At 48.6% G+C, this 25,342-nt stretch overlaps 1 protein-coding gene across 2 annotated transcripts in view; it reads right to left on the bottom strand.

Moving 5' to 3' along the window:
• Positions 1-2,630: 2,630 nt before the first annotated feature.
• Positions 2,631-25,342, bottom strand: part of LOC135057002 (oocyte zinc finger protein XlCOF6.1-like) — a 54,064-nt gene continuing 31,352 nt past the window's right edge. For both annotated transcript variants that reach the window (XM_063962857.1, XM_063962858.1), the window contains one exon: positions 2,631-5,259. In XM_063962857.1, the coding sequence (XP_063818927.1) occupies positions 4,037-5,259 (1,223 nt within the window). In that variant the 3' untranslated portion in view covers positions 2,631-4,036. The remainder of the gene's footprint in view (positions 5,260-25,342) is intronic.

The raw sequence follows: 25,342 nt of genomic DNA, 5'->3' as shown, positions 1-25,342 counted from the left end.
TTGGTGGATACAGTTACTGTGCTAGTTCCTGGCTCTGGGCAGTTGGTGGATGTTATTATGCTAGTTCCTGGCTCTGAGCAGGTGGTGGATACAGTCACTGTGCTAGTTCCTGGCTCTGGGCAGTTGGTGGATACAGTTACTGTGCTAGTTCCTGGCTTTGGGCAGTTGGTGGATACAGTCAATGGGCTAGTTCCTGGCTCTGAGCAGTTGGTGGATACAGTCACTGTGCTAGTTCCTGGCTCTGGACAGTTGGTGGATACAGTTACTGTGCTAGTTCCTGGCTCTGGGCAGTTGGTAGATACAGTTACTGTGTTAGTTCCTGGCTCTGGGCAGTTGGTGGATACAGTCACTGTGCTAGTTCCTGGCTCTAGGCAGTTGGTGGATACAGTCACTGTGCTAGTTCCTGGCTCTGGGCAGTTGGATACAGTTACTGTGCTAGTTCCTGGCTCTGGGCAGTTGGTGGATACAGTCACTGTGCTAGTTCCTGGCTCTGGGCAGTTGGTGGATACAGTCACTGTGCTAGTTCCTGGCTCTGGGCAATTGGTGGATACAGTCACTGTGCTAGTTCCTGGCTCTGGGCAGTTGGTGGATAGTTACTGTGCTAGTTCCTGGCTCTGGACAGTTGGTGGATAGTTACTGTGCTAGTTCCTGGCTCTGGACAGTTGGTGGATAGTTACTGTGCTAGTTCCTGGCTCTGGGCAGTTGGTGGATACAGTTACTGTGCTAGTTCCTGGCTTTGGGCAGTTGGTGGATAGTTACTGTGCTAGTTCCTGGCTCTGGACAGTTGGTGGATACAGTTACTGTGCTAGTTCCTGGCTCTGGGCAGTTGGTGGATACAGTCACTGCTAGTTCCTGGCTCTGGACAGTTGGTGGATACAGTTACTGTGCTAGTTCCTGGCTTTGGGCAGTTGGTGGATAGTTACTGTGCTAGTTCCTGGCTCTGGACAGTTGGTGGATACAGTTACTGTGCTAGTTCCTGGCTCTGGGCAGTTGGTGGATAGTTACTGTGCTAGTTCCTGGCTCTGGACAGTTGGTGGATACAGTTACTGTGCTAGTTCCTGGCTCTGGGCAGTTGGTGGATAGTTACTGTGCTAGTTCCTGGCTCTGGACAGTTGGTGGATACAGTTACTGTGCTAGTTCCTGGCTCTGGGCAGTTGGTGGATACAGTCACTGTGCTAGTTCCTGGCTCTGGACAGTTGGTGGATACAGTTACTGTGCTAGTTCCTGGCTCTGGACAGTTGGTGGATACAGTCACTGCTAGTTCCTGGCTCTGGACAGTTGGTGGATACAGTTACTGTGCTAGTTCCTGGCTTTGGGCAGTTGGTGGATAGTTACTGTGCTAGTTCCTGGCTCTGGACAGTTGGTGGATACAGTTACTGTGCTAGTTCCTGGCTCTGGGCAGTTAGTGGATAGTTACTGTGCTAGTTCCTGGCTCTGGACAGTTGGTGGATACAGTTACTGTGCTAGTTCCTGGCTCTGGGCAGTTGGTGGATAGTTACTGTGCTAGTTCCTGGCTCTGGACAGTTGGTGGATACAGTTACTGTGCTAGTTCCTGGCTCTGGGCAGTTGGTGGATACAGTCACTGTGCTAGTTCCTGGCTCTGGACAGTTGGTGGATACAGTTACTGTGCTAGTTCCTGGCTCTGGACAGTTGGTGGATAGTTACTGTGCTAGTTCCTGGCTCTGGGCAGTTGGTGGATACAGTTACTGTGCTAGTTCCTGGCTCTGGGCAGTTGGTGGATACAGTTACTGTGCTAGTTCCTGGCTCTGGGCAGTTGGTGGATACAGTTACTGTACTAGTTCCTGGCTCTGGGCAGTTGGTGGATACAGTTACTGTGCTAGTTCCTGGCTCTGGGCAGTTGGTGGATAGTTACTGTGCTAGTTCCTGGCTCTGGGCAGTTGGTGGATACAGTCACTGTGCTAGTTCCTGGCTCTGGACAGTCGGTGGATACAGTTACTGTGCTAGTTCCTGGCTCTGGGCAGTTGGTGGATACAGTTACTGTACTAGTTCCTGGCTCTGGGCAGTTGGTGGATACAGTTACTGTGCTAGTTCCTGGCTCTGGGCAGTTGGTGGATAGTTACTGTGCTAGTTCCTGGCTCTGGGCAGTTGGTGGATACAGTCACTGTGCTAGTTCCTGGCTCTGGACAGTCGGTGGATACAGTTAATGTGCTAGTTCCTGGCTCTGAGCAGTTGGTGGATTCAGTTACTGTGCTAGTTCCTGGCTCTGGGCAGTTGGTGGATACAGTTACTGTGCTAGTTCCTGGCTCTGAGCAGTTGGTGGATACAGTCACTGTGCTAGTTCCTGGCTCTGGGCAGTTGGTGGATACAGTTACTGTGCTAGTTCCTGGCTCTGGACAGTTGGTGGATTCAGTTACTGTGCTAGTTCCTGGCTCTGGGCAGTTGGTGGATACAGTTACTGTGCTAGTTCCTGGCTCTGAGCAGTTGGTGGATACAGTTACTGTGCCAGTTCCTGGATTTGAGCAGTTGGTGGATACAGTTACTGTGTTAGTTCCTGGCTCTGGACAGTTGGTGGATACAGTTACTGTGCTAATTTCTCACTCTGGGCAATTGACGGTGACATGTAAATATAATTTTGACCCAAATATAAAATAAAATAGACGGTCAAAAGCTTTGAAGTGCAAATGGTAAATTTATTTAGCTATCCAAATGATACATCATGCGACTCATATGAGTGCAGATCTAGAATGATGAACTGACCCCTAATATTGTTTAGACACTCATTCTTATATTCTGTCAGTTACAAGGCAGATTTAACTGAACAAACGAATCACATCACATGATATAAGATACACCTTAAAATACTTAATACATGATTAAAAAAAATGTTAATTGGCCAAGAACTCAAGGCCTGGACTTGAAGTGGTGACCCCAGGCTGGTGCATTTTGAGTCCAAAAATGGGTTAAATATCTCATCTAGAGCTTAGAACATCACAGAACATTGTGTGTGTGTATATATATATATATATATATATATATACACACACACTAAAGTCTACACGATAAAGAACAGCTTGGTATATAAACAAAAGGTTAGAAGTATCTATGGGATTATAGTTTCAAATAAATTGTTATAATACAGATGCTTCGGACTAAAGTGAAGCCATTTTGTAACAACTTACAACTAATACAAATGCTTCTCCCTACCGATCTTTATCCCCTGAACCCATTCTCCTTCCACATTAGTGGATAGTTAATATGCTAGTTCCTGGCTCTGGTCAGTGATGGATATAGTTATACTGGGTGCTTACTAGTCATTATATCGGCTATTCGAGTGAATGGCTTATATATCGCTAGGGGGCCAGCTGATGGCCAATATATCTTCAGATATATCGGTGTATCCGGTGGTGTGTGTACAGGTGGCCCTCCGACCTCCCGTACACTTGCTGTATATGCTTCCCGGGATTGCCCGCCATCAGCATGGCGTCTGGTCCGCCATCAAGTTGTGACTGTGTACCCATAAAAATGGTATCTAGTCAAATGGTCGATAAGCCATGTCGACATCCTCAGACTGTCGACACCTAAATTGTTGACCTCTTGGAGGATGTGGACGTATATTGTTAGATGTCGCCACGTGGGTTAGGCAGCGGAGGGTTAGACCTAAGGAAAGGTTAAGGGATAACTGTGAAATGCCACTGCTGACACATTGACGGAAATACTCTACACGTGACCGGCAGATCCTGTAAGTAGATGCTAGAACAGATGCCGCGGCCGGGAGGAGGTAAGACACCACTGTACCACCAGGGACAGTTTGTATACAGTTCATCATGTCATCGCTATAGACATGAATGTTGACATGTTAAAAATGTCCAAACTTCAACCACGTCATCGTGATAACGGTCGACAAATCATACAACACCCCAAGAATATGGCCTCTCAAAATTAGTAATTATCTGAGGTCTATAAAGACCTGATTTATATTGTATGATAAATATTTCCAATATTTAAATGGGTTTACAGTAATGTAAAATAACTGCTATTCAACAAGATTTCTTCCCATGCAAAACATCTCCCACATTTAGAACGTGGAAATGGGGTATCTCATGTGTTCTTTTTTTACATGTTTAGAAAGATGTAATCTCTGTTTAAAACATCTCCCACAGTCTGAACATGGAAATGGCCTCTCAACTGCGTGACTTCTCTGATGTGTTTTAAGAGCTGATTGTTGGGTAAAACATTTCCCACACTCAGAGCACTGAAATGGCCTCTCGCCTGTATGAGTTCTCTGATGTGTTTTAAGAGCTGACTGTTGTGTAAAACATTTCCCACACTCAGTGCATAGAAATGGCTTCTCACCTGTGTGACTTCTCTGATGTGTAACAAGCTGTGATTTCTGTGGAAAACATTTTCCACACTCAGAACATGGAAATGGCTTCTCGCCTGTGTGAAGTCTCTGATGTGTTTTAAGAACTTTTTGTTGTGTAAAACATTTCCCACACTCAGCGCATGGAAATGGTTTCTCACCTGTGTGACTTCTCTGATGTATATCAAAGCTTAATTTATATGTAAAACATTTTCCACACTCTAAACACTGAAACATTTTCTTTTCTGTGTGACTTATCATGTGAATAACAAGATTAGATTTCCGTGTAAAACATTTCCCACACTCAGAACATATAAATGGTTTTTCACCTGTGTGACTTCTCCGATGACTATCAAGATCTAATTTCTGAGTAAAACATTTCCCACACTCAGAACATAGAAATGGCTTTTCACCTGTGTGAATTCTCTGATGTCTAACAAGGTCTGATTTATGTGTAAAACATTTCCCACACACAGAGCATGGATATGGCCTCTCGCCTGTGTGAATTCTCTGATGTCTAACAAGATCTACTTTCCACGTAAAACATTTCCCACACACAGAACATGGATACGGCCTCTCACCTGTGTGAATTCTCTGATGTTTAACAAGATCTACTTTCCGTGAAAAACGTTTCCCACAGTCAGAACATAAAAATGGTTTTTCACCTGTGCATATTCTCTGATGTCTAACATGATGCGATTTATTTGTATAACATTTCCCACACACAAAACAGTAAAAGACTGCACCACCTGAATTATAAGGAGAACAGTCAAGATTAGAGGGACTAGAGGCTATATCTGCACTGTGAGGTACTGGATGTATATTTAGAGTAATGGGGATTTCCCCTGTGGAATTTTGTACAATGTTGTTCTCTTCTAATTTAAAATCTGGAGATAAAATGAGATGTCCATCTGAGGTGTTCCTGCTTCTGCATCCATCTGGTGGAATAAAAGAAATGTATGATAATAGACATCGGTCTTTACATTGAGCAAGAAATTACCATACTATTAGCGAGTTCAATTCTGCCAGCTATGGAGACCTCATTACAAAAAGAACGAGTTATGGTAGACCTACCTTTGATAACTATTTCTCTGAAGTCCACAGTATCCACAGGATAACACTGGGATATGAGATAGCGTCAGCGGAATGGCACCAATCGATCAAAGCTTTTGGCCTACCAGAATGCAACCGGACAGTCTCCTATATCCCCACCTCCTGGCTCAGGCAATTCAGTTATTTTCCAAAGCTCAAGGCAGGAGCATCATAGATAGCCCTAATCAGGGGAGAAAAACACACACACACACACACACACACACACACACACACACACACACACACACACACACACTTCTGTACAAGAAGTGTATGGATCCTCAAATCAGGTGCATCAGGGTGGGATTCCTATGGATAGTGTGGACTTCAGAAAATAGAGTTATCAACGGTAGGTCTACCATAACTTGCTATTTCTCCTGCAGGGTCCACAGTAGTATCCACAGGATATACATTGGGATGTCCCAAAACAAAATTAGTAAAGGGGATGTTCCTGATTGGACAGGAGAATCCTTTGCCCGAATGCAGCGTCCTGAGAGGCAAAGGTATCAAAGGTGGTTGGAAGACCATGTGGCCGCCCTACATATCTGCTCCCCACAAAGGCACCACGGTGTGCTGCCCAAGATGGACCTACCTTACGAGCACAACGAGTAGAGACATTGCCGGAACAGGGAGATCAGCTTGAGAATAAACTTCCGAGATAGTCATCCGAAGCCACCTCGACAGTCTTGTGGAACCCGTAGAGAACGAAGAGAGTGTCTGTCTTTGATAGGGCACTGGGGGTTTAGACTGAGCCTGTGCCTTATTAAGGAGGCTTTGGTGAAAGCTATAGCAATTTGCACATAATCCATTTTGTACCAGATCCTGAGAGGTTAACCCTGCTTTGCAGGACAAACATGATAACAAAGTCGGTGCTGCTGTGGAGAGTGTATCCTCCTCACCCTTGCCTCTCTTAGACATGGTAGAACAAATCACACACCGGTATGGTGTTAATACACAATTTGTGGCTGAAATCACTTTATTGCTTGCTAATGTGATATACAATCCGATCACTCCCTGCCTTGCACCAGCATTGAGGATCGGTACATACAAAGACCGCAAAACTGACGGATATATAGTATAGTAAAGGTCAGCAGCCACACTAGCAATCAGTCACAAGTTATACTGTACATTAGTATACTAGTATATTAGTAATATATTAGTATAGTATTAGTAATATCAGCACTTGATCAACTACAGATACATTTCAGGTACAGTATATAGGAGAAACAAATCACTGCATTACCTTATATAGCACTTTTAACGTATTCAGTCACACAGCGAAAGAAACAGCAGTAACAGTTTACCAGACTCATATGCATCAGGCACTTATCCAACTACTCGTACCCTAATGGTAGGTAGAGACTCAGAGCTGTATCACCCAGCTCAGGAGAGTTGGATATAGAGACTTCACCCCGCTTCCAGGATAGATCAATACGCTAGCAAATGCTAAATGGATCCAGACGCAAATAGTGAACACATACGCTATTAGTGAACATAGAAGCACCAGTAACACAGCAGCCTATGCCGTGACTGGGTTCTGATAGAGTTGTAGCGTCTCAGCTGAAAACGGGAAATCGGTTCATTGCTGAAAACTCGGAGGAAACTGGGAAAGGGGGGCGACCAGGAGAGCGCCTTACTTCCCACTGCTGACATGAACCCCAGGGATCCTGGCCTCTTACTAATCCATGGAGCCTATGATCATTGAGGCCTAGCGCTGGTGCACCTGAGGTGGCAGCCACGTGTTAGCTACTGTTCGGTAGTCTCCTCCCGAAACAGTGTGGCTGTGTTTCGCATCTTAACCTAAGCAGAACTGATGCCTTACCGTCTCCCTGTTCTCCAGCCACAGCCTGGTAACGTCAGCTGGACTTGCTAGTACATCCTACAGAGACGCCCGCCGAAACAGCGATGCACATGTGGGTTAAGCATTGTCGCGACCCGGCGGGGAGTTGTTGGAGTGACTCTCTCCAAGGTGCGTGTAAGACGCTTTTTAGAAGTATCGCCCAAAAAATGAAGTCTATAAAAATAAAATAATTAAAATGCTTATGGCAAAAAATCAGCAGCCGCATGGCCGTGGTCTGGCTACTGCCACACCAAAAAAAATAAAAATAAGAATTTACTTACCGATAATTCTATTTCTCGTAGTCCGTAGTGGATGCTGGGACTTCCGTAAGGACCATGGGGAATAGCGGCTCCGCAGGAGACTGGGCACAAAGTAAAAGCTTTAGGACTAGCTGGTGTGCACTGGCTCCTCCCCCTATGACCCTCCTCCAAGCCTCAGTTAGGATACTGTGCCCGGACGAGCGTACATAATAAGGAAGGATTTTGAATCCCGGGTAAGACTCATACCAGCCACACCAATCACACCGTACAACCTGTGATCTGAACCCAGTTAACAGTATGATAAAACTTAGGAGCCTCTAAAAAGATGGCTCACCACAATAAACAACACGATTTTTTGTAACAATAACTATATACAAGTATTGCAGACAATCCGCACTTGGGATGGGCGCCCAGCATCCACTACGGACTACGAGAAATAGATTTATCGGTAAGTAAATTCTTATTTTCTCTGACGTCCTAGTGGATGCTGGGGACTCCGTAAGGACCATGGGGATTATACCAAAGCTCCCAAACGGGCGGGAGAGTGCGGATGACTCTGCAGCACCGAATGAGCAAACTCAAGGTCCTCCTCAGCCCGGGTATCAAATTTGTAAAATTTAGCAAAAGTGTTAGACCCTGACCAAGTAGCCGCTCGGCAAAGTTGCAATGCCGAGACCCCTCGGGCAGCCGCCCAAGATGAGTCCACCTTCCTTGTGGAATGGGTTTTTACAGATTTGGGCTGCGGTAGTCCCACCGCAGAATGCGCAAGCTGAATAGTGCTACAAATCCAGCACGCAATCGTCTGCTTAGAAGCAGGAGCACCCAGCTTGTTGGGTGCATACAGGATAAACAGCGAGTCAGTTTTCCTGACTCCATCCGTCCTGGAAACATAAATTTTCAGGGCCCTGACTACGTCCAGTAACTTGGAATCCTCCAAGTCCCTAGTAGCCACAGGCACCACAATAGGTTGGTTCAAGTGAAAAGCTGAAACCACCTTCGGGAGAAACTAAGGACGAGTCCTCAACTCTGCCCTATCCATATGGAAAATCAGATAAGGGCTTTTACATGACAAAGCCGCCAATTCTGACACACGCCTGGCCGAAGACAGAGCCAACAGCATGACCACTTTCCATGTGAGATATTTCAAATCCACGGTTTGAAGTGGCTCAAACCAATGTGATTTCAGGAACTCCTAAACCACATTGAGATCCCAAGGTGCCACTGGGGGCACAAAAGGGGGCTGAATATGCAGCACTCCCTTTACAAACGTCTGAACTTCAGGCAGTGAAGCCAGTTCTTTCTGGAAGAAAATCGACAGAGCCGAAATCTGGACCTTAATGGACCCCAATTTGAGGCCCAATGTCACCCCTGCTTGCAGGAAAGGCAGGAATCGACCCAGTTGAAATTCCTCCGTAGGGGCCTTCCTGGCCTCACACCAAGCAACCTATTTCCGCCAAATGCGGTGATAATGTGTTGCAGTGACATCCTTCCTGGCTTTGATCAGGGTAGGGATGACTTCCTCCGGAATGCCTTTTTCACTCAGGATCCGGTGTTCAACCGCCATGCCGTCAAATGCAGCCGCGGTAAGTCTTGGAACAGACAGGGCCCCTGCTGCAGCAGGTCCCGCCTTAGCGGTAGAGGCCATGGGTCCTCTGAAAGCATCTCTTGAAGATCCGGGTACCAAGCCCTTCTTGGCCCATCCAGAACCACAAGTATAGTTCTCACTCCTCCCCTTCGTATTATTCTCAGTACCTTGGGAATGAGAGGCAGAGGAGGAAACACATAAACCGACTGGTACACCCACGGTGTTACTAGAGCGTCCACAGCGATCGCCTAAGGGTCCCTTGACATGGCGCTATATCTTTTTAGCTTTTTGTTGAGGCGGGACGCCATCATGTCCACCTGTGGTCTTTCCCAATGGTTTACCAGCATTTGGAAGACTTCTGGATGAAGTCCCCATTCTCACGGGTGGAGGTCGCGCTTAGCTCCAGAATATTTATGTGAAGTGAAATCTCCTGATTTGACCACAGTCCTTGGAAATTTCTTCCCTGTGTGACTGCACCCCAGCCCCTAAGGCTGGCATCCGTGGTCACCAGGACCCAGTCCTGTATTCCGAATCTGCGGCCCTCTAGTAGATGAGCCCTCTGCAGCCACCACAGCAACGACACCCTGGTCCTTGCCGACAGGGTTATCCGCTGCTGCATCTGGAGATGGGACCCGGACCATTTGTCCAACAGGTCCCACTGGAAAATCCTTGCGTGGAACCTTCCGAATGGGATTGCTTCGTACGAAGCTACCATTTTTCCCAGGGCTCGTGTGCATTGATGTACCGACACCTGTCCCGGTTTTAGGAGGTTTCTGACTAGAGATGACAACTCCTCGGCTTTTTCCACTGAAAGAAAAACTTTTTTCTGGTCTGTGTCCAGAATCATTCCCAGGAACAGAAGACGTGTCGTCGGGGCCAGCTGTGACTTTGGAATATTGAGAATCCAGCCGTGCTGTTGCAGCACTTCCCGAGAAAGTGCTACCCCCACTACCAACTGTTCCTTGGACCTCGCATTTATCAGGAGATCGTCCAAGTACGGGATAATTAAAACTCCCTTCTTGCGAAGGAGTATCATCATTTCGGCCATTACCTTGGTAAAGACCCTCGGTGCCGTGGATAACCCAAACGGCAGCGCCTGGAACTGATAGTGACAGTCCTGTACCACAAACCTGAGGTACTCCTGGTGAGGAGGGTAAATGGGGACATGCAGGTATGCATCCTTGATGTCCAGGGAGACCATGTAATCCCCCTCGTCCAGGCTCGCAATAACCGCCCTGATCGATTCCATCTTGAACTTGAATCTTTTGATATATGTGTTCAAGGATTTTAAATTTAAGATGGGTCTCACCGAACCGTCCGGTTTCGGTACCACAAACATTGTGGAATAGTAACCCTTTACTTGTTGAAGGAGGGGTACCTTGACAATCACTTGCTGTGAATACAGTTTTTTGGATAGCCACCAACACTGCCTCCCTGGCAGAGGGAGTTGCCGGTAAGGCAGATTTTAGGAAACGGCGGGGGGGGGGGGTTTGAATTCCAGCCTGTACCCCTGAGATACTACTTGAAGGACCCAGGGATCCACCTGTGAGAGAGCCCACTGTGCGCTGAAATTTCTGAGACGGGCCCCCACCGTACCCGGGTCCGCCTGAGCAGCCCCAGCGTCATGCTGTGGACTTACCGGACGCAGGGGAGGACTTCTGCTCTTGGGAACTAGCTGTGTGCTGCAGCTTTTTCCCTCTACCTTTTCCTCTCGGCAGAAAGGATGAGCCTCTAGCCCTCTACTTTTCTGGGGCCGAAAGGACTGTACCTGATAATACGGTGCTTTCTTTTGCTGTGGGGTAGCCTGTGGCAAAAAAGTGGATTTCCCAGCAGTAGCTGTGGAAACGAGGTCTGAAAGACCATCCCCAAACAGTTCCACCCCCTTATAGGGCAAAACTTCCATGTGCCGTTTTGAATCGGCATCGCCTGACCATTGCCGAGTCCATAACCCCCGTCTGGCGGCAATGGACATGGCGCTTATTTTTGATGCCAGCCGGCAAATATCCCTCTGTGCATCACGCATGTATAAGACTGCATCTTTTATATGCTCTATTGTCAGCAAAATATTGTCCCTATCCATAGTATCAATATTATCCGACAGGGAATCTGACCACGCAGCTGCAGCACTGCACATCCATGCCGATGCAATAGCTGGTCTCAATATAATGCCCGTGCGTGTGTATATAGCTTTAAGGGTAGTTTCCTGCTTTCTATCAGCAGGTTCCTTTAGGGCGGCCGTATCCGGAGATGGTAGTGTCACCTTTTTTGATAAACGTGTCAGCGCTTTATCTACCCTAGGGGGTGTTTCCCAACGTGACCTATCCTCTGGCGGGAAAGGGTACGCTGCCAATAACCGTTTAGAAATTATCAATTTCTTATCGGGGGAAGTCCACGCTTCCTCACACACCTCATTTAATTCCTCAGATGCAGGAAAAACTACTGGTAGTTTTTTCTCACCAAACATAATACCCTTTTTTGTGGTACCTGGGGTACTATCAGAAAATAAGAATTTACTTACCGATAATTCTATTTCTCGTAGTCCGTAGTGGATGCTGGGGACTCCGTAAGGACCATGGGGAATAGCGGCTCCGCAGGAGACTGGGCACATCTAAAGAAAGCTTTAGTACTATCTGGTGTGCACTGGCTCCTCCCCCTATGACCCTCCTCCAAGCCTCAGTTAGGATACTGTGCCCGGACGAGCGTACACAATAAGGAAGGATTTTGAATCCCGGGTAAGACTCATACCAGCCACACCAATCACAGTGTACAACTTGTGATCTGAACCCAGTTAACAGCATGATAACAGAGGAGCCTCTAGAAAAGATGGCTCACTACAGCAATAACCCGAATTTTTTTGGTAACAATAACTATGTACCAGTATTGCAGACAATCCGCACTTGGGATGGGCGCCCAGCATCCACTACGGACTACGAGAAATAGAATTATCGGTAAGTAAATTCTTATGTGGATGCTGGGTACTCCGTAAGGACCATGGGGATTATACCAAAGCTCCCAAACGGGCGGGAGAGTGCGGATGACTCTGCAGCACCAAATGAGAGAACTCCAGGTCCTCCTCAGCCAGGGTATCAATTTTGTAGAATTTTACAAACGTATTTGCTCCTGACCAAGTAGCTGCTCGGCAAAGTTGTAAAGCCGAGACCCCTCGGGCAGCGGCCCAAGATGAGCCCACCTTCCTTTTGGAGTGGGCATTTACAGATTTTTGGCTGTGGCAGGCCTGCCACAGAATGTGCAAGCTGAATTGTATGACAAATCCAACGAGCAATAGTCTGCTTAGAAGCAGGAGCACCCAGCTTGTTGGGTGCATACAGGATAAACAGCGAGTCAGATTTCCTGACTCCAGCCGTCCTGGAAACATATATTTTCAGGGCCCTGACAACGTCTAGCAACTTGGAGTCCTCCAAGTCCCTAGTAGCCGCAGGCACCACAATAGGTTGGTTCAGGTGAACGCTGAAACCACCTTAGGGAGAAACTGAGGACGAGTCCTCAATTCCGCCCTGTCCGAATGGAAAATCAGATAAGGGCTTTTACAGGATAAAGCCGCCAATTCTGACACGCGCCTGGCCCAGGCCAGGGCCAACAGCATGACCACTTTCCATGTGAGATATTTTAACTCCACAGATTTAAGTGGTTCAAACCAATGTGACTTTTTGAACCCAAAAACTACATTGAGATCCCAAAGTGCCACTGGAGGCACAAAAGGAGGCTGTATATGCAGTACCCCTTTTACAAACGTCTGAACTTCAGGGACTGAAGCTAGTTCTTTTTGGAAGAAAATTGACAGAGCCGAAATTTGAACCTTAATGGACCCCAATTTCAGGCCCATAGACACTCCTGTTTGCAGGAAATGTAGGAATCGACCCAGTTGAATTTCATCCGTCAGGCCTTACTGGCCTCGCACCACGCAACATATTTTCGCCAAATGCGGTGATAATGTTTTGCGGTTACATCCTTCCTGGCTTTGATCAGGATAGGGATGACTTCATCCGGAATGCCTTTTTTCCTTCAGGATCCGGCGTTCAACCGCCATGCCGTCAAACGCAGCCGCGGTAAGTCTTGGAACAGACAGGGTCCTTGCTGGAGCAGGTCCCTTCTTAGAGGTAGAGGCCACGGATCCTCCGTGAGCATCTCTTGAAGTTCCGGTTACCAAGTCCTTCTTGGCCCATCCGGAGCCACGAATATAGTGCTTACTCCTCTCCATCTTATCAATCTCAGTACCTTGGGTATGAGAGGCAGAGGAGGGAACACATACACTGACTGGTACACCCACGGTGTTACCAGAGCGTCTACAGCTATTGCCTGAGGGTCCCTTGACCTGGCGCAATACCTGTCGAGTTTTTCCCAACGGTTTATAATCATGTGGAAGACTTCTGGGTGAAGTCCCCACTCTCCCGGGTGGAGGTCGTGCTGAGGAAGTCTGCTTCCCAGTTGTCCACTCCCGGAATGAATACTGCTGACAGTGCTATCACATGATTTTCCGCCCAGCGAAGAATCCTTGCAGCTCCTGCCATTGCCCTCCTGCTTCTTGTGCCACCCTGTCTGTTTACGTGGGTGACTGCCGTGATGTTGTCCGACTGGATCAACACCGGCTGACCTTGAAGCAGAGGTCTTGCTAAGCTTAGAGCATTGTAAATGGCCCTTAGCTTCAGAATATTTATGTGAAGTGATGTCTCCAGGCTTGACCATAAGCCCTGGATATTCCTTCCCTGTGTGACTGCTCCCCAGCCTCGCAGGCTGGCATCCGTGGTCACCAGGACCCAGTCCTGAAATGCCGAATCTGCGGCCCTCTAGAAGATGAGCACTCTGCAACCACCACAGGAGGGATACCCTTGTCCTTGGTGACAGGGTTATCCGCTGATGCATCTGAAGATGCGACCCGGACAATTTGTCCAGCAGGTCCCACTGGAAAGTTCTTGCGTGGAATCTGCCGAATGGGATTGCTTCGTAGGAAGCCACCATTTTACCCAGAACCCTTGTGCATTGATGCACTGAGACTTGGCTCGGTTTTAGGAGGTTCCTGACTAGCTCGGATAACTCCCTGGCTTTCTCCTCTGGGAGAAACACCTTTTTCTGGACTGTGTCCAGGATCATCCCTAGGAACAAAAGACAAGTCGTCGGAACCAGCTGCGATTTTGGAATATTGAGAATCCAATCGTGCTGCCGCAACACTACCTGAGACAGTGCTACACCGACCTCCAACTGTTCCCTGGATCTTACCCTTATCAGGGAATCGTCCAAGTAAGGGATAACTAAAATTCCCTTCCTTCGAAGGAATATCATCATTTCGGCCATTACCTTGTTAAAGACCCGGGGTGCCGTGGACCATCCCTACGGCAGCGTCTGAACTGATAGTGACAGTTCTGTACCATAAACCTGAGGTACCCTTGGTGAGAAGGGTAAATTTTGACATGAAGGTAAGCATCCTTGATGTCCCGAGACATCATGTAGTCCCCTTCTTCCAGGTTCGCAATCACTGCTCTGAGTGACTCAATCTTGAATTTGAACCTCTGTATGTAAGTGTTCAAAGATTTTAGATTTAGAATCGGTCTCACCGAGCCGTCTGGCTTCGGTACCACAACAGTGTGGAATAATACCCCGTTCCCTGTTGCAGGAGGGGTACCTTGATTATCACCTGCTGGGAATACAGCTTGTGAATGGCTTCCAAAACTGTCTCCGTGTCAGAAGGAGACATCGGTAAGGCCGACTTTAGGAAACGGCGAGGGGGAGACGTCTCGAATTCTAATTTGTACCCCTGAGATATCACCTGAAGGATCCAGGGGTCTACTTGCGAGTGAGCCCACTGCGCGCTGAAATTCATTGAGACGGGCCCCCCACCGTGCCTGATTCTGCTTGTAAAGCCCCAGCGTCATACTGAGGGCTTGACAGAGGCGGGAGAGGGTTTCTGTTCCTGGGAACTGGCTGATTTCTGCAGCCTTTTTCCTCTCCCTCTGTCACGTGGCAGAAATGAGGAACCTTTTACCCCTTGTCCACGAAAAGACTGCGCCTGATAATACGGCGTCTTCTCATGTTGAGAGGCGACCTGGGGTACAAACGTGGATTTCCCAGCTGTTGCCGTGGCCACCAGGTCTGAAAGACCGACCCCAAATAACTCCTCCCCTTAATAAGGCAATACTTCCAAATGCCGTTTGAAATACGCATCACCTGACCACTGACGTGTCTATAACCCTCTACTGGTAGAAATGGACAATGCACTTAGACTTGATGCCAGTCGGCAAATATTCCACTGTGCATCACGCATATATAGAAATGCATCTTTTAAATGCTCTATAGGCAAAAATATACTGTCCCTATCTAGGGTATCAATATTTTCAGTCAGGGAATCCGACCACGCCAACCCAGCACTGCACATCCAGGCTGAGGCTATTGCTGGTCGCAGTATAACACCAGTATGTGTGTAAATACATTTTAGGATACCCTCCTGCTTCCTATCAGCAGGATCCTTAAGGGCGGCCATCTCAGGAGAGGGTAGAGCCCTTACAAGCGTGTGAGCGCTTTATCCCCCCTAGGGGGTGTTTCCCAACGCACACCAACCTCTGGCCGGAAAGGATATAATGCCAATAACATTTTAGAAATTATCAGTTGTTATCGGGGGAAAACCACGCATCATCACACACTTCATTTAATTTCTCAGATTCAGGAAAACTACAGGTAGTTTTTCCTCACCGAACATAATACCCCTTTTTGGTGGTACTCGTATTATCAGAAATGTGTAAAACATTTTTCATTGCCTCAATCATGTAACGTGTGGCCCTACTGGAAGTCACATTTGTCTCTTCACCGTCGACACTGGAGTCAGTATCCGTGTCGGCGTCTATATCTGCCATCTGAGGTAACGGGCGCTTTAGAGCCCCTGACAGCCTAGGAGACGTCTGGACAGGCACAAGCTGAGTAGCCGGCTGTCTCATGTCAACCACTGTCTTTTATACAGAGCTGACACTGTCACGTAATTTCTTCCAACAGTTCATCCACTCAGGTGTCGACCCCCTAGGGGGTGACATCACTATTACAGGCACTCTGCTCCGTCTCCACATCATTTTTCTCCTCATACATGTCGACACAAACGTACCGACACACAGCACACACACAGGGAATGCTCTGATAGAGGACAGGACCCCACTAGCCCTTTGGGGAGACAGAGGGAGAGTTTGCCAGCACACACCAGAGCGCTATATATATACAGGGATAACCTTATATAAGTGTTTTTCCCCTTATAGCTGCTGTATCTTTAATACTGCGCTTAATTAGTGCCCCCTCTCTCTTTTTTAACCCTTTCTGTAGTGTAGTGACTGCAGGGGAGAGACAGGGAGCTTCCCTCCAACGGAGCTGTGAGGGAAAATGGCGCCAGTGTGCTGAGGAGATAGGCTCCGCCCCCTTATCGGCGGCCTTATCTCCCGTTTTTCTATGTATTCTGGCAGGGGTTAAATGCATCCATATAGCCCAGGAGCTATATGTGATGCATTTTTTTTGCCATCCAAGGTGTTTTTTTATTGCGTCTCAGGGCGCCCCCCCCCCCCCCAGCGCCCTGCACCCTCAGTGACCAGAGTGTGAAGTGTGCTGAGAGCAATGGCGCACAGCTGCAGTGCTGTGCGCTACCTTGTTGAAGACAGGACGTCTTCTGCCGCCGATTTTCCGGACCTCTTCTGCCTTCTGGCTCTGTAAGGGGGCCGGCGGCGCGGCTCTGGGACCCATCCAGGCTGGGCCTGTGATCGTCCCTCTGGAGCTAATGTCCAGTAGCCTAAGAAGCCCAATCCACTCTGCACGCAGGTGAGTTCGCTTCTTCTCCCCTTAGTCCCTCGATGCAGGTCTCACTGAAAATAACAAACCTAAACTAAAACTTTCACTAAGAAGCTCAGGAGAGCCCCTAGTGTGCACCCTTCTCGTTCGGGCACAGAGATCTAACTGAGGCTTGGAGGAGGGTCATAGGGGGAGGAGCCAGTGCACACCAGATAGTCCTAAAGCTTTCTTTAGATGTGCCCAGTCTCCTGCGGAGCCGCTATTCCCCATGGTCCTTACGGAGTCCCCAGCATCCACTTAGGACGTTAGAGAAAATAAGAATTTACTCACCGGTAATTCTATTTCTCGTAGTCCGTAGTGGATGCTGGGACTCCGTCAGGACCATGGGGAATAGCGGCTCCGCAGGAGACTGGGCACAAAAGTAAAGCTTTAGGATCAGGTGGTGTGTACTGGCTCCTCCCCCTATGACCCTCCTCCAAGCCTCAGTTAGGATACTGTGCCCGGACGAGCGTACACAATAAGGAAGGATTTTGAATCCCGGGTAAGACTCATACCAGCCACACCAATCACACCATATAACCTGTGATCTGAACCCAGTTAACAGTATGATAACAGAGGAGCCTCTGAAAAGACGGCTTCCAACAATAACAACCCGATTTTGTAACAATAACTATGTACAAGTATTGCAGACAATCCGCACTTGGGATGGGCGCCCAGCATCCACTACGGACTACGAGAAATAGAATTACCGGTGAGTAAATTCTTATTTTCTCTAACGTCCTAGTGGATCCTGGGACTCCGTCAGGACCATGGGGATTATACCAAAGCTCCCAAACGGGCGGGAGAGTGCGGAAGACTCTGCAGAATGCTCTGAGAATGAGAGAACTCCAGGTCCTCCTTAGCCTGGGTATCAAATTTGTAGAATTTTACAAACGTGTTCTGCCCTGACCACGTAGCTACTCGGCAAAGTTGTAACGCCGAGACCCCTCGGGCAGCCGCCCAAGATGAGCCCACCTTCCTGGTGGAGTGGGCATTTACAGATTTAGGCTGTGGCAGGCCTGCCACAGAATGTGCAAGTTGAATAGTGCTACAAATCCAACGAGCAATCGTCTGCTTAGAAGCAGGAGCACCCAGCTTGTTGGGTGCATACAGTATAAACAGCAAGTCAGATTTTCTGACTCCAGCCGTCCTAGAAATATATATTTTTAGAGCTCTGACAACGTCTAGCAACTTGGAGTCCTCCAATTCGCTAGTAGCCGCAGGCACCACAATAGGCTGGTTCAAATGAAATGCTGAAACCACCTTAGGGAGAAATTGAGGACGCATCCGCAGTTCTGCCCTGTCCAAATGGAAGATCAGATATGGGCTTTTGTACGACAAAGCCGCCAATTCTGATACTCTCCTGGCTGAAGCCAGCGCCAGTAACATGGTTACTTTCCATGTAAGATATTTTAAATCCACCGATTTGAGCGGCTCAAACCAATGGGATTTGAGAAACTCCAAAACTACATTGAGATCCCACGGTGCCACTGGAGGCACCACCGGGGGCTGTATATGTAGTACTCCTTTGACAAACGTCTGGACTTCAGGAACTGAAGCCAATTCTTTTTGGAAGAAAATCGACAGGGCCGAAATTTGAACCTTAATGGACCCCAATTTGAGGCCCATAGACAATCCTGTTTGCAGGAAATTCAGGAAACGACCAAGTTGAAATTCCTCCGTCGGGGCCTTTCTGGCCTCACACCACGCAACATCTTTTCTCCAAATGCGGTGATAATGTTGTGCGGTCACTTCCTTTCTGGCCTTAATTAGGGTAGGAATGACTTCCTCTGGAATGCCTTTTTCCCTTAGGATCCGGCGTTCAACCGCCATGCCGTCAAACGCAACCGCGGTAAGTCTTGAAATAGACAGGGTCCCTGCTGAAGCAGATCCCTTCTTAGAGGTAGAGGCCACGGATCTTCCGTGAGCATCTCCTGAAGTTCCGGGTACCAAGTTCTTCTTGGCCAATCCGGAGCCACTAGTATTGTTCTTACTCCCCTTTGCCGTATAATTCTCAGTACCTTTGGTATGAGAGGCAGAGGCGGAAACACATACACTGATTGGTACACCCACGGTGTCACCAGAGCGTCCACAGCTATTGCCTGAGGGTCTCTTGACCTGGCGCAATATCTGTTCAGTTTTTTGTTGAGGCGGGACGCCATCATGTCCACCTTTGGTTTTTCCCAATGGTTCACAATCGTGTGGAAGACTTCTGGATGTAGTCCCCACTCTCCCGGGTGAAGATCGTGTCTGCTGAGGAAGTCTGCTTCCCAGTTGTCCACTCCCGGAATGAACACTGCTGACAGTGCTATTACATGATCTTCCGCCCAGCGAAGAATCCTTGCAGCTTCTGCCATTGCCCTCCTGCTTCTTGTGCCGCCCTGTCTGTTTACGTGGGCGACTGCCGTGATGTTGTCCGACTGGATCAACACCGGCTGACCCTGAAGCAGGGGTTTTGCCAGGCTTAGAGCATTGTAAATCGCTCTTAGCTCCAGTATATTTATGTGAAGAGACATCTCCAGGGTTGACCACACACCCTGGAAGTTTCTTCCCTGTGTGACTGCTCCCCAGCCTCTCAGACTGGCATCCGTTGTCACCAGGACCCAATTCTGTATGCCGAATCTGCGTCCCTCTAACAGATGAGCACTCCGCAACCACCACAGAAGAGACACCCTTGTCCGTGGCGACAGGGTTATCCGCTGATGCATCTGCAGATGCGATCCGGACCATTTGTCCAGCAGATCCCACTGAAAAGTTTGTGCGTGGAATCTGCCGAATGGAATCGCTTCGTAAGAAGCCACCATCTTTCCCAGGACTCTTGTGCATTGAATCACAGACACTTTTCCTGGTTTTAGGAGGTTCCTGACAAGTTCGGATAACTCCCTGGCTTTCTCCTCCGGAAGAAACACCTTTTTCTGAACCGTGTCCAGAATCATTCCCAGGAACAGCAGACGTGTCGTCGGGGTCAATTGAGATTTTGGAAAATTCAGAATCCACCCGTGCTGTTGCAGCACTACTTGAGTTAGTGCTACTCCGTCCTCCAGCTGTTCTCTGGACCTTGCCCTTATCAGGAGATCGTCCAAGTAAGGGATAATTAATACGCCTCTTCTTCGCAGAAGAACCATCATTTCGGCCATTACCTTGGTAAAGACCCGAGGTGCCGTGGACAATCCAAACGGCAGCATCTGAAACTGATAATGACAGTTTTGCACCACGAACCTGAGGTACCCTTGATGTGAAGGGCAAATTGGGACATGCAGGTAAGCATCTTTTATGTCCAGAGACACCATAAAGTCCCCTTCTTCCAGATTCGCTATCACTGCTCTGAGTGACTTCATCTTGAACTTGAATTTTTGTATGTACAGGTTCAAAGATTTCAGATTTAGAATAGGTCTTACCGAGCCGTCCGGCTTCGGTACCACAAATAGCGTGGAATAATACCTCTTTCCCTGTTGTAGGAGGGGTACCTTGACTATCACCTGCTGAGAAAACAGCTTGTGAATGGCTTCCAATACCGTCGCCCTGTCTGAGGGAGACGTTGGCAAAGCAGACTTTAGGAACCGGCGAGGGGGAGACTTCTCGAATTCCAACCTGTAACCCTGAGATACTACCTGCAGGATCCAGGGGTCCACCTGTGAGCAAGCCCACTGCGCGCTGAAATTCTTGAGTCGACCCCCCACCGCTCCTGAGTCCGCTTGTAAAGCCCCAGCGTCATGCTGAGGGCTTTGCAGAACCCGGGGAGGGCTTCTGTTCCTGGGAAGGAGCTGCTTGCTGCCCTCTCTTACCCTTTCCTTTGCCTCGGGGCAGATATGACTGTCCTTTTGCCCGCTTGTTCTTATAGGACCGAAAGGACTGCGGCTGAAAAGACGGTGTCTTTTTCTGTTGGGAGGGGGCCTGAGGTAAAAAGGTGGATTTCCCGGCAGTTGCCGTGGCCACCAAATCCGATAGACCGACTCCAAATAATTCCTCCCCTTTATACGGCAATACTTCCATATGCCGTTTGGAATCCGCATCACCTGACCACTGTCGCGTCCATAAACTTCTTCTGGCAGATATGGACATCGCACTTACTCTCGATGCCAGAGTGCAAATATCCCTCTGCGCATCTCGCATATAAAGAAAAGCATCCTTTAATTGCTCTAAAGTCAATAAAATACTGTCCCTATCCAGGGTATCAATATTTTCAGTCAGGGAATCCGACCAAACCACCCCAGCGCCGCACATCCAGGCTGAGGCGATGGCTGGTCGCAGTATAACACCAGTATGTGTGTATATACTTTTCAGGGTAGTTTCCAGCCTCCTATCAGCTGGATCCTTGAGGGCGGCCGTATCAGGAGACGGTAACGCCACTTGTTTTGATAAGCGTGTGAGCGCCTTATCCACCCTAGGGGGTGTTTCCCAGCGCGCCCTAACCTCTGGCGGGAAAGGGTATAATGCCAATAACTTTTTTGAAATTAGCACTTTTCTATCTGGGTTAACCCACGCTTCATCACATACATCATTCAATTCCTCTGATTCAGGAAAAACTACAGGTAGTTTTTTCACACCCCACATAATACCCCTTTTTGTGGTACTTGCAGTATCAGAGATATGTAAAGCCTCCTTCATTGCCGTGATCATATAACGTGTGGCCCTACTGGAAAATACGTTTGTTTCTTCACCGTCGACACTAGATTCAGTGTCCGTGTCTGGGTCTGTGTCGACCGACTGAGGTAAAGGGCGTTTTACAGCCCTTGACGGTGTCTGAGACGCCTGGGCAGGTACTAACTGGTTTGCCGGCCATCTCATGTCGTCAACAGATTTTTGTAATGTGCTGACATTATCCCGTAATTCCATAAACAAAGCCATCCATTCCGGTGTCGACTCCCTGGGGGGTGACATCACCATTACCGGCAATTGCTCTGCCTCCCCACCAACATCGTCCTCATACATGTCGACACACACGTACCGACACACAGCAGACACACAGGGAATGCTCTATTGAAGACAGGACCCCACTAGCCCTTTGGGGAGACAGAGGGAGAGTTTGCCAGCACACACCCAAGTGCTATAATATATATGGGAACAACCCTACAGAAGTGTTGTATCCTTATAGCAGCTTAAATATAGTAATATCGCCAAAAAAGTGCCCCCCCTCTCTGTTTTACCCTGTTTCTGTAGTGCAGTGCAGGGGAGAGTCCTGGGAGCCTTCCTCACAGCGGAGCTGAGCAGGAAAATGGCGCTGTGTGCTGAGGAGAATAGGCCCCGCCCCCTATTTCGGCGGGCTCTTCTCCCAGAGTTTGTGAGATCTGGCAGGGGTTAAATACATCCATATAGCCTCAAGGGTTATATGTGATGTATTTTTAGCCATAAGAAAGGTATTATTCATTGCTGCCCAGGGCGCCCCCCCCAGCGCCCTGCACCCTCAGTGACCGCTGGTGTGAAGTGTGCTGACAACAATGGCGCACAGCTGCAGTGCTGTGCGCTACCTCATGAAGACTGAAAAGTCTTCTGCCGCCGGTTTCTGGACCTCTTCACTCTTCGGCATCTGCAAGGGGGTCGGCGGCGCGGCTCCGGGACCGGACTCCATGGCTGGGCCTGTGTTCGATCCCTCTGGAGCTAATGGTGTCCAGTAGCCTAAGAAGCCAATCCACCCTGCACGCAGTTGAGTTCACTTCTCTCCCCTAAGTCCCTCGATGCAGTGAGCCTGTTGCCAGCAGGACTCACTGAAAATAAAAAACCTAATAACTTTTTCTAAGCAGCTCTTTAGGAGAGCCACCTAGATTGCACCCTGCTCGGACGGGCACAAAAACCTAACTGAGGCTTGGAGGAGGGTCATAGGGGGAGGAGCCAGTACACACCACCTGATCCTAAAGCTTTACTTTTGTGCCCTGTCTCCTGCGGAGCCGCTATTCCCCATGGTCCTGACGGAGTCCCAGCATCCACTTAGGACGTCAGAGAAATGTGTAATACATTTTTCATTGCCTCAATCATGTAACGGGTGGACCAATTGGAAGGTACACTAGTCTCATCGTCGTCGACACTGGAGTCGGTATCCGTGTCAACATCTGTGTCTGCCATCTGAGGTAGCGGGCGTTTTAAAGCCCCTGATGATATGTGAGACGCTGGAACAGGCACAAGCTGTGTAGCCGGCTGTCCTATGTCGTCAAACCTTTTATGTAAGGAGTTGACACTGTCACGTAATTCCTTCCATAAGTCCATCCACACAGGTGTCGACCCCGCAGGGGGTGACAGCACATTCACAGGCATTTGCTCCGCCTCCACATCATTATCCTCATCATACATGTCGACACAGCAGTACCGACACACAGCACACACACAGGGAATGCTCTGACAGAGGACATGACACCACAAAGCCCTTTGGGGAGACAGAGGGAGAGTATGCCAGCACACACCAGAGCGCTATTTACCACAGGGATATCACCTATAGAGAGTGTTTTCCCTTATAGCTGCATTATCATAATATACTGCGCCTAAATTTTGTGCCCCCCCTCTCTTTTTTACCCTTTCTGTAGTGCAGGACTGCAGGGGAGAGCCAGGGAGCGATCCTTCCAGCAGAGCTGTGAGGGAAAATGGCGCCAGTGTGCTGAGGGAGATGGCTCCGCCCCTTTTTCAGCGGGCTATCTCCCGCTGTTTTTGTAATTCTGGCAGGGGTATTTTTACACCTATATAGCCCCTGGGGCTATATATGGTGTCAGTTTTGCCAGCCAAGGTGTAAATATTGCTGCTCAGGGCGCCCCAGCGCCCTGCACCCATCAGTGACCGCAGTGTGTGGTGTGCATGAGGAGCATTGGCGCACAGCTGCAGTGCTGTGCGCTACCTTGGAGAAGACAGAAGTCTTCAGCCGCCGATTTTCCGGACCTTCTTGCTTCTGGCTCTGTAAGGGGGACGCCCGCGCGGCTCCGGGACCGGACGACGAGGTCGGGTCCTGTGTGCGATCCTTCTGGAGCTAATGGTGTCCAGTAGCCTAAGAAGCCCAAGCTACCACCAGTTAGGTAGGTTAGCTTCTTCTCCCCTTAGTCCCTCGTTGCAGTGAGCCTGTTGCCAGCAGGTCTCACTGTAAAATAAAAAAACTAAACTAAACTTTCTTTCTAGGAGCTCAGGAGAGCCCCTAGTGTGCATCCAGCTCGGCCGGGCACAAAAATCTAACTGAGGCTTGGAAAAGGGTCATAGGGGGAGGAGCCAGTGCACACCAGATAGTCCTAAATCTTTCTTTAGATGTGCCTAGTCTCCTGCGGAGCCGTCTATTCCCCATGGTCCTTACGGAGTCCCCAGCATCCACTAGGACGTCAGAGAAAATTAATTGCCTGAACCAGGAGGTGGGGATATAGAAGACTGAGCAAATGCATTCTGGGAGGATGAAAGCTTTGATCAATTGGTGCCATTCTGCTGACGCTACCTCATATCCCAATATATATTCTGTGGATACTACTGTGGATCCTGCAGGAGAAATGTACAAACAGTGAAACTTCTGTTGTACAGTAAAAAAAACTGACTTAAAATCTAACAAAAAAAATAATAAATACCAAGAACATTACATAGATCCAAATCGCAGTCACACCAGGGAGTGTAGGAAGGAGACTGGTCAGATCTATGGCCTGGTAACACACAGTGACATGATGTGAGGGGGAGAGCAGGAGTATAATAGGGGCTGATGGCTGCTGATGTATGAGATACACCAGAGCGTGTAGGAAGGAGACTGGTCAGATCTATGGCCTGGTAACACACAGTGACATGATGTGAGGGGAGAGCAGGAGTATAATAGGGGCTGATGACTCCTGATGTATGAGATACACCAAAGAGTGTGGGGAGGAGACTGGTCAGCTCTCTGGGCTGGTAACACACAGTGACATGATGTGAGGTGGGAGAGCAGGAGTATAATAGGGGCTAATGGCTCCTGATGTATGAGATACACCAGAGAGTGTGGGGAGGAGACTGGTCAGATATCTGGGCTGGTAACACACAGTGACATAATGTGAGGGGGAGAGCAGGAGTATAATAGGGGCTAATGGCTCCTGATGTATGAGATACACCAGAGAGTGTGAGGAGGAGACTGGTCAGATCTCTGGGCTGGTAACACACAGTGACATGATGTGAGGGGAGAGCAGGAGTATAATAGGGGCTGATGTCCCCTGATGTATATGATACACCAGAGAGTGTGGGGAGGAGACTGGTCAGATCTCTGGGCTGGTATCACACAGTGACATGAGGTGAGGGGGAGAGCAGGAGTATAATAGGGGCTGATGGCTCCTGATGTATGAGATACACCAGAGAGTGTGGGGAGGAGACTGGTCAGATCTCTGGGCTGGTATCACACAGTGACATGATGTGAGGGGGAGAACAGGAGTATAATAGGGGCTGATGGCTCCTGATGTATGAGATACACCAGAGAGTGTGGGGAGGAGACTGGTCAGATCTCTGGGCTGGTAACA

Source organism: Pseudophryne corroboree, chromosome 3 (genome assembly GCF_028390025.1).
Source record: "Pseudophryne corroboree isolate aPseCor3 chromosome 3, aPseCor3.hap2, whole genome shotgun sequence".
Classification (NCBI taxonomy): Eukaryota; Metazoa; Chordata; class Amphibia; order Anura; family Myobatrachidae; genus Pseudophryne; species Pseudophryne corroboree.
The sequence above is the reverse complement of the archived record's forward strand: the minus strand, read 5'-3'. Positions and strand labels throughout refer to the sequence as shown.